The 15,215-nt window shown below is 47.7% G+C and overlaps 8 protein-coding genes across 8 annotated transcripts; 4 read left to right on the top strand and 4 right to left on the bottom strand.

Annotated features, from left to right (window-relative positions):
- Positions 1–3,528: 3,528 nt before the first annotated feature.
- Positions 3,529–4,573, top strand: GGS25DRAFT_517541 (RTA1 like protein-domain-containing protein; the record flags this gene model as incomplete). Its single annotated transcript, XM_049263407.1, has 2 exons — positions 3,529–3,845; positions 3,910–4,573. 2 exons carry the CDS (start codon positions 3,529–3,531, stop codon positions 4,571–4,573), a joined length of 981 nt encoding a protein of 326 aa, XP_049122032.1.
- Positions 4,574–4,733: 160 nt separating this feature from the next.
- GGS25DRAFT_517540 (RNA cap guanine-N2 methyltransferase-domain-containing protein) lies at positions 4,734–5,787 on the bottom strand (the record flags this gene model as incomplete). Its single annotated transcript, XM_049263406.1, has 3 exons — positions 4,734–5,457; positions 5,529–5,627; positions 5,705–5,787. The coding sequence occupies 3 exons, from the start codon at positions 5,785–5,787 to the stop codon at positions 4,734–4,736; spliced, it is 906 nt and encodes a 301-aa protein (XP_049122031.1).
- A 357-nt stretch (positions 5,788–6,144) lies between these two features.
- On the top strand, positions 6,145–7,817 carry GGS25DRAFT_61826 (GRASP55/65 PDZ-like domain-containing protein). The gene is made up of 2 exons (XM_049265907.1): positions 6,145–6,538; positions 6,648–7,817. The coding sequence occupies exons 1-2, from the start codon at positions 6,371–6,373 to the stop codon at positions 7,659–7,661; spliced, it is 1,182 nt and encodes a 393-aa protein (XP_049122030.1). The 5' UTR covers positions 6,145–6,370; the 3' UTR covers positions 7,662–7,817.
- GGS25DRAFT_61764 (defender against death DAD protein) lies at positions 7,817–9,516 on the bottom strand. Its single transcript, XM_049265906.1, has 5 exons — positions 9,165–9,516; positions 8,592–9,115; positions 8,372–8,429; positions 8,163–8,226; positions 7,817–8,039 (listed from the first exon to the last, which is right to left on the bottom strand). The coding sequence occupies exons 2-5, from the start codon at positions 8,880–8,882 to the stop codon at positions 7,973–7,975; spliced, it is 480 nt and encodes a 159-aa protein (XP_049122029.1). The 5' UTR covers positions 8,883–9,115; positions 9,165–9,516; the 3' UTR covers positions 7,817–7,972.
- A 1-nt stretch (position 9,517) lies between these two features.
- GGS25DRAFT_61907 (uncharacterized protein) lies at positions 9,518–10,036 on the top strand. The gene has a single exon (XM_049265908.1). The coding sequence runs from the start codon at positions 9,583–9,585 to the stop codon at positions 9,877–9,879; it is 297 nt and encodes a 98-aa protein (XP_049122028.1). The 5' UTR covers positions 9,518–9,582; the 3' UTR covers positions 9,880–10,036.
- Positions 10,037–10,292: 256 nt separating this feature from the next.
- GGS25DRAFT_517537 (cytochrome c oxidase biogenesis protein Cmc1-like protein) lies at positions 10,293–10,638 on the bottom strand (the record flags this gene model as incomplete). The annotated part of the gene is made up of 2 exons (XM_049263405.1): positions 10,293–10,501; positions 10,605–10,638. The coding sequence occupies 2 exons, from the start codon at positions 10,636–10,638 to the stop codon at positions 10,293–10,295; spliced, it is 243 nt and encodes an 80-aa protein (XP_049122027.1).
- A 296-nt stretch (positions 10,639–10,934) lies between these two features.
- GGS25DRAFT_61918 (Prefoldin beta-like protein) lies at positions 10,935–11,921 on the top strand. Its single transcript, XM_049265909.1, has 4 exons — positions 10,935–11,105; positions 11,179–11,269; positions 11,515–11,707; positions 11,802–11,921. Exons 1-4 carry the CDS (start codon positions 11,069–11,071, stop codon positions 11,829–11,831), a joined length of 351 nt encoding a protein of 116 aa, XP_049122026.1. The 5' UTR covers positions 10,935–11,068; the 3' UTR covers positions 11,832–11,921.
- Positions 11,922–12,399: 478 nt separating this feature from the next.
- Positions 12,400–12,870, bottom strand: GGS25DRAFT_61759 (uncharacterized protein). The gene has a single exon (XM_049265905.1). The coding sequence runs from the start codon at positions 12,740–12,742 to the stop codon at positions 12,476–12,478; it is 267 nt and encodes an 88-aa protein (XP_049122025.1). The 5' UTR covers positions 12,743–12,870; the 3' UTR covers positions 12,400–12,475.
- Positions 12,871–15,215: the final 2,345 nt, after the last annotated feature.

Genomic DNA, 15,215 nt, shown 5'->3' with positions numbered 1-15,215 from the left:
GTGCGGATGGTAAGCAATTAAGTTAGTTACAACATATATATGTGTAAGTGGTTGATAACACCGAGCTTGCTTACTTGCGGCGTGATTGCCTGGTATCTTGGAGAGGGGAAACTTAATCGTAGGGAAGGGGTGGCTCACTTGTTTCTTTCTTGGAATAGGGGTAGTAGAGGTGGTTCGGTTGGTACCTCGGTATGTATGGATATGTGTATATGTGAGACGTAAGCTATGGGTTGAGGGTGTGGTGATGAGTGTTCTTGAGGCACAGAAAGACCTAGGTACTAAAGCATTCAATATGGCCAACATGAGTCCTAGGTTGACAGTTTTCGTCATCTACGTTACCTTGGTATGCCCCTATTCTCGGCAACCCCCCGAGAGAGGTGTGTAGGTTAGATAACTACTCGAGCTGAACGGCCAACGGCCATTCGTCTCATGTACAATATGTGCCCAAGTATTCATTTACCTACGTAGAGGCCCAGTGCCATGGGCCCTTCGTTTCCGCAACATACCCTCACGCGCATAAATCTATAACCACGTCATAGGTGCGCCAACATCCTGCACGAAATGAAATGACCCTAGGTACAGCTCATATTCTCAGCTCCCAGTTCGACGATACGACCTACACACCTACCTCACATCTACAATATGTAAAGAAATCAAAAGAGGCGGGTGGGTGGTCATGACCTTTATGTTAGACCACCGTCCCTAGGTATGTAATCATCCCATCTCCAGTACCCCTCTCCCCGTAGGCCTGTCATATCATATCTACGCCGCACTGCGAGATGCCGATCGCTTGATTCCGGCCCCCTCTTACCCCTTGCACCTTGCCACCCTGCCCAAGCGGAGACCAGACACCCAGAACCGGACAGAGAATGGTAGGTTGAAGATTTCCTCACGTCATCAGCCCGGGCACTTGCTACCCCGCCTAGGCGAATTCGGGTCAAATATAGGTACGTATGTATGTATGTACCTGGGTATGCAGATATTAATAATTCGACTCATTAAATATCACGTTGCTCGGGGAAAGACAATAATAAATAAATAAATAGGTGAAGAAAACAACCAACCCCGATCCGATCCTATCCCGAGGACGGCAACAAGACGGCGAAAAGCGGAACGGATAAAAAGTTTCAATTCTTTTTCTTTTTCTTTCCCTTCTTGCTTACCCTTTTCCGTGTTTTCCTGTCGCCGAGTGGCGTCATCTTGTGATCCCCGGGTCTACATACCTACATACCCGGTTCTCATGGTACATACCTATGTATGGGGGTAGGTATGTACGAAATAGGGGGGAAGTGGGGGACGAATTTTTCCCATACTCGGGATCATACCTACCTACCTACCTACACACATAGATAGTTAGATGTACGTGATCTATTATCTGGCCTGCCCTCCACAGCGAACGCCACCATCATCGCACTTCCGCCCCCTCAAAGAATCAGGAACCGTATATACAACCTCACACCCGTACCTACATACTCACCAATCTACCTACCTACCCACACGACATCGAAACAAGTAGGTGCCCTAAGTATACCTGAGACAACCAAACCACGTGCCCCCCCTCCATCAGAGAAGCGCGCGCGGGGCATGCGACTTTCTCGTAGGTAGGTAGGTATAGGAAGGAATACCTATAACTATTAATTGCGGTGGCGCTCGCGTCTAACCCGAAGGCGCGAGCTCTACTTAGGCAATCAAAGCTGTTGCAGCACCTAGTTATGTATGTAACAGCACGCCGTTCGCCTCATGCGAAGCGATAGGTGGGTAGTAGTTAGGTAGGTGATAATCTTTTCATCGGTAAACTACAGTACATACCTACATAACCTAGATAGTGCCTGGATACTACCTAGGTAGGCAAGCAATTATGTTAGGCACTGTAGGTAGGTAGGTAGGTAGGTAGGTAGGTAGGTAGGTCAGATGGTCGCCGGCCTGCTTCAGGTCTGTCTGCGCTAAACTGGCTACTGCATACTACTATATACTATATACTACAACTACTACCACTACTGCTACAATATACTACCGTTGGCATTTTCGTCCCCTTCGCCGTGCATAGGTAGGTAGGTAGGTATATACATGACACATGTATGTGTGTATGCACATAGGTAACATAACGATGGTAGAAAGACGAGAATAGCTAGAGGTCACCGGATCAGCTTTCCCCGAAGCCAAGGTGCTTGTGGTGAGCTGACATATCTGGCCTGGTGCCTGAATTATATTTCTTTTTCCTTTTCTCGCTGCACACCTAATACATAACCTACCTAACCTACCTAACCTAGAGGATTTTCTCCGCAAAGGGGTGGTAAGAAGAAAAACTGCACGTGAATTATTGTACTTTCAACAGCAACAACCAAGTGAGCTGTGAGTAATTCCCGAAACATCAACCTAGAATTGTTTCATTCCGATAAATCTGGGGGACTAAAAAAAGGAGGAAGCAAAGCAGTGTAGTAATATTTTTTTTCCCCTTTCCGATACAAAATCCTACTGGACAATTGGGCGTTCGAAACCGTAAGCGAAATATTACCTAGGTAGGTGAGAACTTGTCTCAGGTGTGGTAGGTAGGTAGGGCTAGCTGACGAGAGGAAACTCTTGGATATTTGAGTGCCTAGTTACTTTACATACAAGAAGTTATTCACATAACTAGGTAACTACCTCGGCAGTCTTTGTCAGCCGTTAGTTATTAGGTACGCTTGGTGTTACGATGCAGACAGAAAGTAAACGCGAGAAACGGCACGATTTTGGGGGTCTTCTTGGCTTAGTTAGGTGGTTGACAGATTTTGGCCGTATTCACGACCAATGCTTCGTGGGAAGGGTAACCGACTTACCCATGCAGAAAATCGGTATTAGCCCCGAGTGGCTGATGAGTTACCATACAAAAAGTGTTACTCGATGGACCTCGATGGGCAGGTAGATGGATCCCATGGATTGTAAATTGTATCTAACTTTAGAATCAACACTGCCACCCCATGCAACGCAGTGGAGAGCGCATCGTATTGCCTTTGGGTGGTCTGTGGATGAGACCTCATAGCCCCGTTTAGGAGCGAATTTCGCACAGCTGATAGGTGCCATACTGGCTATCCAGAGTTGTCGGGTTTATCGCGAGTGTTTCTATATGTACAAGTGGCCCGATACAGCTGTTGTTTCTTCCTACCGTTTGGAAGTTCGTCGTAGGATTATATTTCCGGGCTTCTGTCTAGACTGTTTCGAATAAAACTGTTGCGTTTTAACAACTTCTTACACTTGGCTATGACTGCAACCTTGGTCTTCTGACGAGTTTCGTAGCACACACCCCCTTTCTCTTTTACACAAATTCAACGGTTTGGGGTTGAACAGGCTTCAAGATTTTCGAATCCAACCTGGGCAGCTAACAGCGACGGAGGTGAAGCGTATCTACCTACACATTAAATAAGTAGACCCGCTTCGTCGTCAGTTGACAGCTTTGACCTTTACTCTTCCTCGTTGTGTCCCCCATCTTTTTATTATCGAAGGCTTGAGATGTACTATAGGGATCTTCGATATAGTTCATAACAGCTCACAATGAGGTCCATTGCTTCGTGTAGCTTCGAAACGTGCTCCGTCACCGAATCTCCGTACGGATACCCACCAAGTTCGATAGCCGATACTATCTTCTTAATCATCCACACGGGGGCTTTGATTGCCTCTCTAATCCACACATTTTATCTAGCCGACACGAGAAAATGGCTAGCGTTCACTATTCCGGTCTCCTTCACATGCGTCCTTGAGATTGTTGGATATGGGGTTCGAATCGGAAGCTCGTCTGATCCTTGGAACGTGAACTTATATGCCACCTCAACAACATTCATCATACTGGCCCCAGCGTTCATGTCCGCAGGGTAAGAGATATATCCTTTTCAGGACTCAAATTTTGGGGTATCAAGCTGACTGATTTATTCAAAGCCTCTATCTCACTATACCCGAAGCGATTAAGGTCTTGGGCGTAGAACATTCGCCTATAGACGTCGCGAGATATCCTCGTCTAATTTGGATGGACATAGTCGGGTTCATCCTTCAACTTGTCGGAATCGTCATCTCCTTCTCAGACCTTTCCGTTAACACAGGTCTTGGGCCGCATGTTAAGACCGGTAGCCCAATTATCGCAGTCGGCGTCGCATTACAAGCTATCTCCCTCCTCATTTTCCTATTTCTCTTCAGCGTTGTATTATTTCACGCCGCCATGGCGCACAGCCAGTTTGGATACACGACTTTCCATCCACAGCACGGCTTCGTACCAATGGCGCATCGATTCAAGTTTTTCGTGGCGATGGTGTTAGTTTCAACTATGTGCTTAATAGGACGAGATCTATATCAGGTAACGATACTGGCGGAAGGGTTGGATAGCTGGAATGCGAAGAATCAGGCCCTCTTCGCGGGACTCGACGGCCTCCTTGTTGCGGAAGCAGTCGTCGGTTTAGTAATTGCACACCCCGTAAGATTTCTACGGGACGGGATAGAAAAAAGACAGCGCAGTGGAAGCGCAACTCCAATGATCGAGGGAAATAGGGCAAGCCAGTTCGGTGTGGTTCGCCCGGTTCGGCGGGACCTTGCCCCATGGAGTAGCTAGCACCCAACAGAGTAGTGCTGCAAATTTCGTTTAAGGCGTTAATTGAACAATATTACCGAATGGAAACCATCGTGTCCATGTCTACGTGCTCATCGACTCGAGTAGCTAAGCTGATGAGCCGCTTAAGTGACGAGAAAGGCAGTTCGATGATGTTTGAATACTATGTTTCCATGTGGGAATCCTGGGAATCCTGGGAACCTTGGGAATCTTGGGAATCTTGGGAATCTTGGGAATCTTGGGAATCTTGGGAATCTTGGGAATCTTGGGAATCTTGGGAATCCTCGAAATCTTCAGAGTCTTCATCCTCGTCCTCGGCCGCAGGCATATAGGCCACCATTGCTTTGCTCGCTCCTTCGACGCAATACTGAACCACCTCGATCTTATCCCCATCAGGAACCAGCTTGGCAATCTGTCTCAAATCGCTTGTGCGTGGCAGGTAAAGAGCATGATCCATGTTTCTATACGCGCCGTGCAATTGGGCCAAGTTATAGGGTTCCATGGTGTTTAGATCGAAGATTTCATCAGTCCTATATCCTGGCCCGCCCCAGGGTGGTGATGCAAACAAGACGGTGGACGCCACATCCACCCGCAGGTCGGGTTCAAGTTGCTCTGGCGAGTTCAAAAGTGCGTCGAGATACTTGAAGTTATCACCCAGAATCCAGATGATGTCGTCAGCGACACCATATATGGATGCATTGTGCTGCGCACAAGCTAGTGTTGGAGCATCTAGCTCGATGGCAATCACTGTATCCCAACGAGGAGTTGTCCCATCTTCAGTGGTAGCGAGAGCAAGGCTAATGGCGTTTGCCCCTACGCCAGCAAATACATCAATGACCGTTTTCTTTGATGGGTCAACAATAGCGTCAAGATCTTTGGCGATTTGACTACCAAGCCTTGTTAGCATGTGTTGAAACGGCAAGGGTACCTACATGAAGGCAGGGGATGCTATACTCACATGGCAACTGGTTCAGGAGTGACGCCAAACCAGGCATTCTCAGTCATGTGAATGCCCTCATCGTAGTAAGGGAAGATGGTGTATCTTTGCTGCCAGTACCTTTTGGGTTAAGAATGAGTAAGCAAACGTGTTTGGTTTCATGGTATAGATCCTAATAGAATAGAATAACAACTTACTTTTGAAGATCCCAGGGCACCTCATTTAGACGAGTCCAGTGATGGCATTGGCTTGTCAAGGGGAGTTTGTTAACTTGTTTCATCCTGCAAGAGATGGAACAGCATACATGAGTTGCTTATGAGTCTCAAAGGGTATGAGACAAACAGGCTCTTAAATTTTGAAAGCTAGAAATGAAATCCAAAAGTAGATGTTGTGTTTCTGGCGTGTCTAATAAAAAAAGTAATTATGGCGGAAGAAATATTGAAGATTGGAAGTTGAAGTTGTTTGATGCATCGAAGCTAATGATAGGGGTGGATCTCTACCTAGTAGGTACGAATATAGGTACATATGTACCAGACTAGGACCATTAGGTACCTGAAAAAGAAGCTCTGACCACTAATGTTGATTCGTTCGCGTTTGGTATTTAGTTGCATAGCGGCGTAAGGCTGAGCAGGGAAATGACAGCTTTCACTCAAATGTTGCAGAGCTATTAGGTTCAAACTACAACAGTAGATAACCTTGAAATACAATGTATACTCACAAGGCGCATGAGAAGGCAGCCATGCCTCTATAAGTTTAAAATCATCAAATAAAATGTAAAACTCCCTAAACTCCAACCTCCAAAAACAAACCAAAAACCAAAAACCATACGACCATCCATCCATCCACCACAAATCAAACCAACCATGTTCAACGCACTAAACCGCTACCTCTCGCGCCTCGACGGCGAGTCCCGGCCGCAGCAGTCGCAGGAGACCCATGGCTTCGGCTTTCAGATCCTGCGCAACACGAACCTCGAGTTCCCCGTCGAGCCCTGGTTCGACTTTATCGTCGGCATCAACGGCCGCGTAATTGTATGCCCCCCCCCCCCCCCCACCCTCTCTCTATCTCTCCCAAACCCTAAACCAAGGAAACTACCTGCGCAAAACTAACCAAAGCGCCGAGCGCGCACACCAAAAACAGGACAACCCCGACCCGCGCCTCTTCGCCCAAGAAGTCCGCAACTGCGCCGGCAGCAGCGTCGCCCTCGGGCTCTGGAGCGCCAAGGGCCAACGCACCCGCGTGCTGCACGTCCCCGTGCCCGCCGACACGCGCTCTCTCGGCCTCTCCCTCCAATGGACGCCTCTCGCCGTTGCGTCCAACGTGTGGCACGTCCTCGACGTCCCCGCGAACTCCCCCGCCGACCACGCCGGCCTCCTCCCCTACAGCGACTACGTACTGGGCACCCCCGACGGCGTGCTGCACGGGGAGAGCGGGCTGGGCGAGCTCGTCGACGACTACATCGGGCGCCCGCTGAAGCTGTGGGTCTACAACCACGAGTACGACGTCACGCGCGAGCTGGAGATCGTGCCGAGCCGCGACTGGGGCGGCGAGGGCGCGCTGGGGTGCGTCTTGGGGTACGGGGCTCTGCACCGGCTGCCCGCGCCCCTGAGCGAGCCGGTGCATGCGCCGGGGGAGACGCTGTTCGACGGCGATGGCGCAGACCAGCACTTCACCAACCAACTCACCGCTCCCTTCCCTCCCAACACCAACACCAACAACAACAGCGACCCCGCCCCCCTCTTCATCCCCGCCGCCTCCCCCGACTTCCTCGTGCCCGCGCAGCTCGTCAACTCAACCTCCACCCCACCCCCACCACCACCATTAGTCGGCGCCGCGCCGCCGCCCCGCGGCAAGAAGAAGAGCGCGCACGGTGGCAATGCGCCGAAGCTGCGGCTGATGGACGACTACTTTGCCGAGGAGGAGAGGAGGAGCAAGGAGCTGGATGGGAATATTGCGGCGAGCAAGACGCCGCCGCCGCCGCCGCCCAAGGTTGGTGGTGGGGCCGGGGGGCCGCCGAGAGCAGCAGCAGTGGCGCCGCCTCCTCCTCCTAAGGCTGCAGAGGAGGAGAAGAAGAAGACGACGACGAGTACAGGTAGTGGTGGAGGGGAAGGTGAGGGTGAGGGTGAGGGCGAGGGTGATGATGGTGTGGACTAAACCTTAGCAACATTGAATTCACTGTTTTTACATCAAAGGTAGATTTCAAGCAAGCACGAATGCAACGCAAAATACAACACCGATGCTCCCAAGAGACAGCCAATTTGTCTTTTATTTACTCTATTTTTATGTGACCTTTTTTCGTTTCTGGTTTTTTTTTCAAGTTCCTCTCATTCATTACATGGAGATTCCTAGCGGCTAAGCAAGCAAGCAAGCCAGCGAGCAAGCCCCTGATATAATTCCCGCCTAGGTACCTACCTACCCTAGGTTGTGTACTGTACCTACACACGCATACAAACATATCTCGTGACCTAGTTTATGAAGTTGACGCAGAAGAAGTGCAGGATGAGACTGCCGACCACGTAATCTGCAAAAGCCCTATATATATACATTGCAGGTATTAGTTGGGGTTATGCTATAGGTCATATAGATGGGTGATGAAAAGGAGCTTGGAGCTTAGGCGCTAAGTTAGATAGGTAGGTAGGTAGAGAAGAAGCATACCTTTCTGGTGACACGGAAGGGAATTCTGCCTTGTTCGCTTCTGTGGTCTGGATGCGTAGGGATGCTGGGATTGTTGTTAGTTAAGTTGGTTACTTGGGTAGTTGTTCTACCGCCCCCCTCCCCGTGTGAGTGATTGAGAGTGTGCGTGTGTGCGCGCGCCAGTGGGATATTCATCGTTGAGTGGAAGAAGGGAGGAGGGGAAAACGTACCGGTAAGAACGAATTGGCCGACGGTGGCAGAGAAGCCCGAGAGGAAAGCATTGAAAGGCTATATATAGTGATATAAGAATTCTAGTTAGCCAATGAACGACACGCGGTGATGCCCCTTCCCTAATCCCGGAAAGTATTCTTATATCCTCGTATCCTTATAGATGCTGGGCTGCTGGACAAAGAGCATAAAAGCATAGAAAAGTTGCAGAACATCACATACGTAATTGCCCGCCAAGACGCAGTACGCAAACTGCAGGACACCTACGACGACCAGGAAGGCCATGAATGCGTCGATCAGCTTCGTGCGCTGCGGCGTCGTCTTCTGGTAGTGCTCGACGATGTTCAGGGTGACGGTGTCGATCGATTGAGGGGTGTTGGATGTCGTCGGCTTGGTGGCAATCGTGCTGCTAGTTGAGCTTGTAGTAGTAGTTGTTGGTGCTGTTGTCGCAGGCGTAGTGCTGGCGGCGGCGGCAGCAGCAGCAGCGGCAGCAGCGGATTTCTTTGGCGCCATTTTTGGTAATACGTTAATTTTAAAAATGGAAGTGCTGTGAATTCGTAAGTCAAGAATGGTTTCAAAATTGGTGTGGAAAGTTTGTCGTCGAGAAAGTTGTTGAATTCAGTTGTAAAATCGGCGCAAGTAATGCAGATTAATGGATCCCCCAGATTGCGTGTAAAGGGACACGAAAGCTTCAAAAAAAAAAGGTTACCAGGGTCACAACTTCAAGTTTGAACTAAAACGTTTGGCTTAAGGAACACAGTTAGCCATGAACCAATCAGAAAAGCGTACACGCACATAATCTTGGGGTAAATGTGGCTAAATAAGGTAGAGCTTCAGCCACAGTCTACCCAAATCGGGGTTGAAGAGGTTGCATCAGATGGCTGGCGTCATTCAATGATCAACGAGTCTTTCCCCCTCGGCGTTTAGACACCACCGGGGCTCCGAGCTTCATGAAGCCTACATCTCCTACGCTTTATCAACTCTCCACTACGTACATATTTCCACCCTTTACGACGCTGCCTAATATATAGTAACAAAATTATTTCCGCCATTGTACATTTCCAACGTTTCCATATAATTGAGAATCAAAAACAATATGGTCAGTTCGGCTCATCTACAAGTTCAAGGAAGAAGGCTAATTCACATCTGGGAATACTAGGCGCTTGAAACCATCGCATTTGTCTTGGGGGCTCTGACTGCCGGTGGAGGCACGATGGGCTTCGTTAAGACAGGCTCTGTGCCCTCAATTGCAGCTGGTCTGACAGTTGGTTTATTATGTAAGTCAACAACTGCTTTTGTTTTGACAAAAGTACTTGAGTACCTAGGTAAAGTTGGCGGTATGATATCTAGTAGACTAACACAATATTACCATAAGACGGCCTTGGAGGATATCGTCTACAGTCTCACGAACCTTATGGACTCGAACTCACTCTCCTTGCCTCCGTCGTGCTTGGCGGCTCCTCCATCCCTCGGGCTCTGCGGAGTGGAAAGCCGGTTCCGACTGTGCTGAGTTTTGTTTCTCTCTTCGGTCTATTCACTTTCGGCAATGCCTATAGACAGACTCTGTAGGAGATTGAACGACCGGAAAGGGCGGACGTGAATATATTCCAAAATATATGTTATCCTTTATGGCGCAATGAACTCCTATTCTACAGTGTAACCGGCTATCGATTGGACGGCTTTCGTGGACTTGATGTATTGTACTGTGAGAGGAGTATCAAGAGTATCAAATCAGAAATATTTTCTGCAAGTTGTTTGCCACTGTTAAGCAAATTAAGACTTCCAAGTGCCTTTCATAACGCCATGCTATGCCACGACAAAACTCTCAATTCCTTTTTTTTAATCTCCCTAACCGGGGGGGTTTGGAAAGGACGATTATTGATTTTCTCGTTGATTTTCTCAGTATGATGTAGTTTGCGCTCGCTACGAATTCTCGTCGATATCGGCCCAGGCCGCCTTGAGCTTGTCGCGCTTGACCTTGGCGATTTTACGGTTATTCGCGGTGCGCTTGAGTCGCTCGGCTCGTAGGCATAGGGTGACCTGGTCTTTGGTGGAGCTGCACATACCCATTGCCTTCCAAAGAAAGCCTTTGGCGTGGCATTGTTCGAGGGCCGTCATGATCTCCTCGCAGGCTGTAAGAGATGATGGTTAGTAGATGTATGCATAGTAATTTCATTGATCGCAAAGCCGTCTAGGTATTAGCAAAAAGGGAAGAGAAGAAACAAAAAGACGTACCAATGTTGTCTTTTGTATGCAAGTGTGGGTGCATCTTGGATAATTTCCAGACTTTGTAGGGATCGTTGTCGAGATGAAGTTCAATGTTTGTCGCAAGTGGTCTGATGGTAAGTACATATGACTGTAAGAGTCGATTGGCCACTCGCCGCAACTTGAAAAAGCCCACTCTGCGGAATAAGATTTAGGGCAAAGCATGGGCCATTCAGCATTCAAAGAGGCCCCACAATCACCCCTCCATTCCCCTCCAATGAACTAACTCGCGCTGGTTCGCTACAAGCTACAACGTCCATTGATTTCAAAAAGCATCCCAAGTTTTGCTGCATCGATAAAAAGAGAAACGACACAAAAGTTGAACAAAAGAGTCATCTTACGATAGCGTGTGGTCTCATGCCAACCTCATATTAATAATATCTATCTATTATCTCTAGTCTCTAGCCCATAATCCTCATAATCACTTTACCATCATGGCTACCAAGGGTATAACAGCTAAGAAGCAGCAAGGTACGCCTTAAGGGAATACCAATTCTCATCAAAGTTAAAGTGCTTTTTACTGATTACACTCAATCTCATATAGAGCTGCAAACAACGTATTCAAACTATAAGAACACGCTGCAGCAACTAGCTCAGAAAATCGGTGATGTCGAGCAGGAGGCCGAAGAACACAAGTTCGTCACACCTTTTCTCTTTTCTCTTTTCTCTTCTCTCTTCTCTCCTCTCCGCATCCTCTTCTTCACTACAAACTCTCGGGATTCATGAGCCCCTTGGCACGAAAATGGCATCACATCCATCGCCTCAGCCTTGCTGGGTTTCTCATCTCTAGCGTCTAAACTAGGCCTTTTCGTGAACTTTCACCGCTTCATATACTTCGACACACCGCTCATCTACTGGTACTAATACTTCGTCATTCTAGGCTTGTCCTTGATACCTTGGAGCCGCTTCCCGGAGATCGCAAGTGTTTCCGTATGATCAACGGCGTGCTGGTGGAGCGAACAGTTCAAGATGTAATCCCCGCATTAAGAACGAATGCCGAAGGATTAAAGAAGGTCCTTGACGATTTAGTCAAGCAATACAAGATCAAGCAGGAAGATCTTGAGAAGTGGAAGGTACGTCACATTTGCTAACCGGGGAACCAGTTGGATCATCTCCACTCATTTGGAATATGGGCTTGTGCGCTTACATGGTTGCTTTTTACAGAAGAAGAATAATATTCAGGTCGTCCAGTCATGAGGTAATCATCTCTTCCGCGATCGACGTGGAGCAGGTACTGCAGAAGTGGACGTCATGGGCACAGTACAGCTGGAAATGGCCTTTTTGAAGTTCTCGATAGGCGCCTCCCGGGGGGGTAGGTTATTTGATGAAGACTCCAAGCCAGCAGGCATCTGAATGAGGCTGATCTATAGGACCTCGTGTGTTTGGACGTCATGGTTCTCATGAGACGCGCGATCGCGATCAAGCTCGACTGATATGTTGTACGACGTTGAGGTAGATGGAATGGTACCATATAACCATATAGGCCTCACTTTCACGCATGAGCAAAGCTACCGCGATATCAAAAAGATGGTGTCGATGCGTTGTACAATTTGCAGCTGCAGGGAGTGGAGCCTAGCGCCAAAGGCGTCTCAGTGCCCAACGACAGGCTTCTGTCAAGGCTGTCATGATCAACGTCTTGCAAGCAGTAATGATTGGAGGGTAGTCCGCGGAAGGAAATGGTTGCTCTGACTGGCCGTAAATGATCCGCTCAGGTAGGGCGGCTTGCCCTGACCCTGCATCTAAAAAGGAACTTTGCTAGACAGATATAGTCCGTCCGTCATCAACACAGCACTTTTATTACACCGTGTTGGAAATGGAGGAAAGTGAAAAAGGATCGTGAACTACTGCCTACCTGCCTCGTTTACCGGCAGATGTTCCGAGGGCGGGGTCTCCAATATGCATTTTTGAGCTCCACGTGCCACATGACAACATTGAACTTCATGGAGTACCGGTGATGCTCGGGGCTGACAACTTGACTGCCAACGTGTCGTACTTGAGAATGATCTGCCTGCCTGAAACAGGAGCGTCAACCATCCTGCTTGACCAAGTACCGTGTAAACAAGTAAATCACAGCCCACCCAGATTAGACTTGCATGTAACAAATCCATGGAGGGGAGTGACGATAGATTTCAATTTCAGTTACCAACTCGGCCCAACTTCTTATAGTCTGCAAGTGCTAGGATGCACTCAACTGAATACGGAACCCGGGCAAGCCGCCTAAATTAGAAGAAAAAAAGAATAAAGAATAAAAGACAAAATACGAAATATACGAGGCCATACATAGTACACAATGTTGCTGTAGGATATTCGATCGAATGGAGATGACTCCTAAATGGGATGGAATAGAAAGATACACACAAGTGTATGTATGTACTTCCGAGCCTCACACGGCTGCACCTCTGCCTAAGGTGTCAGCAGGGTGTTGATCCGGAGGGGAAGAGGGGGAAAACATATCCCACGTCCCATTTCCGGGCCAGACGGGAGGAGCTGTGGAGCTATTGGTCGTTTCCATGTTACGGTACGTCAAGGTCGCCAATGGGTAGCTTTCCCAGTACATCGGTAACTCTCTTTTTAGTGTTTCTTATATCACCGTTTTCCTAGTACGCAGTAGACTAGTAGTAGGCAGTATAGATAGTAGGTAGGTAGGTAAGCTGGAGCTTCAAAGTGAATAATTTGAATGTCGATAGTAGAGGAGACTTCTACAAGGCTATATTTTTGCTTTCCGACGATTGGGCATCCACGGGATCGAATGTATGTAGGTTCGTGGGACACAGTAAGGCCGCATACAACGTGCATATATCAGTACCATGTAGGTACCGATGCAGGTTTTTGCCAAAGAGACGGGAGCTCAAGTATACTTACTAGGTAAGATGTAGGTATCCATATGGATGTATGCGTCTGTAAAAGCGGTCGTATGTTGCACTAAGCTTTGCAGGGCTGGCAGGCCAAGAAAGGAGTCGTCCAATTTGATGGGTTACCGGGGTTGAGTGACTGGTGACGGTAATATCAATATCACCATAGGTAGAGGCTTTCAGACCCTATCATTTCCTTCTCCACATTCCGGGAGAGGAAGACCTCTTGAATTAGGATTCAAAAATTACTTCCAATCAGAAGTACAACTAATTGTCGAATATTGTAATTGGCCGAAACGGCATATTAATACGAACCAGAGAGGTATTTCGGAGCCAGTCATCTAAGGTTAGGTTAATGTTCTCCTTCATGGTCAAAACCGTTGCCCAAACATATGACCTGGCCCCCAAGATCGAAAAGCCACAAGCCGGGCTGCATTTCCTGTTCCTGTCGGGTAAGCGCACATGCCGGACAACCGCCTGCCTACCAGGTAGGTTATCTAGAAAATTGCCAAATCAGCGACATGCTCCCCCCTCCACACATGGCATAAGCAACAAAAGATGCCTGGGCATGCCTGGGGATGGAGGGCTAAGAGGCCGAGAATGAGTGAGGAGCATGGTAATCCATAATTATGAGCATCATGTGTTCAGCTCACTTCCGGCAACTCGTCTTCACCGCCTCATGTATGAAATGCATGGATGGGCGTGGTCTTTAAACGAATGTCTTGGGTACTCCGGAGGATACGATGGGATGGCGTACGTGCCGGAGAAGATGAGCACTGCATCCAATGAGAAATGGGTGATATTTGAGCCATCGGAAGACCCTTCAGGTGCTATTATGCATAGACGTTTCTTTAGGATTCTGGAGGATCAGATCTGTAGAATGAGGAGCTTCAAAGTTCTTGGGCTGATTAAAGAGGTAGATAGATAGATAGATAGATGCATGTAGTTGAAGGAGTACATTTAGCAGGCTGAGTAGTAAATAACCTACTGTACAGTACCTAGTATTTAAGTTTTAATCTTTAAAGTGCAGGCTTACACATGTGCATATTTGAAACGGTCAACTTTATTTGTATACTGCCTACATATGCAGGCAGGTGCTAACTTATGTATTGTACTACATACATAATAAATAGTGCTTGTAGTGCTTGATGCTAATTGACGTGATGTTATTTATCGATATAGAAAAATATCAACTTTGAACTTCAAATGTTAACCAATCCCATTGACTTTTGATATTTCCCTTTACGCCTCGCCTCGCCTCTACATAACACATATGCAGTAACATTATAGTATCCATCAATGCAGATTGATACATACATTGTTATTTCACCTTCTTGATTAATCTATCATTGGTGTCCAATCGTCGATCGCCTTTTGTATACTTACCTACTTACCCCACGTACATAATACCTAACCACTGCTACTTTCAAGTTGGATGCGTAGCAGTAGCACACGTACTATGGTATGTAGTATGTAGTATGTACTAGGTAGTATGTGACCTGCCCTACATACCTCGTTTGTTCGATTCGTGGTCACTTATTGCGTGCGTTGCGTCTTTGACTTGCAACCTGACTTAATCGCGCAGACCCTGCATCTAGGAAGACATATGTACATGTATGTACGCGGATTCTAATGTGATTTCACGTTATGATGTTATCAATTTACATATATAGGTAGGTATTTGGTCGACATTTATCTACATACATAGTACCCTCCACCATACCTATGT

Source organism: Hypoxylon fragiforme (assembly GCF_022984875.1).
Source record: "Hypoxylon fragiforme strain CBS 206.31 chromosome Unknown GGS25scaffold_1, whole genome shotgun sequence".
Classification (NCBI taxonomy): Eukaryota; Fungi; Ascomycota; class Sordariomycetes; order Xylariales; family Hypoxylaceae; genus Hypoxylon; species Hypoxylon fragiforme.
Note: the sequence above shows the minus strand (reverse complement) of the source record. Positions and strands in the feature narration are given on the sequence as shown.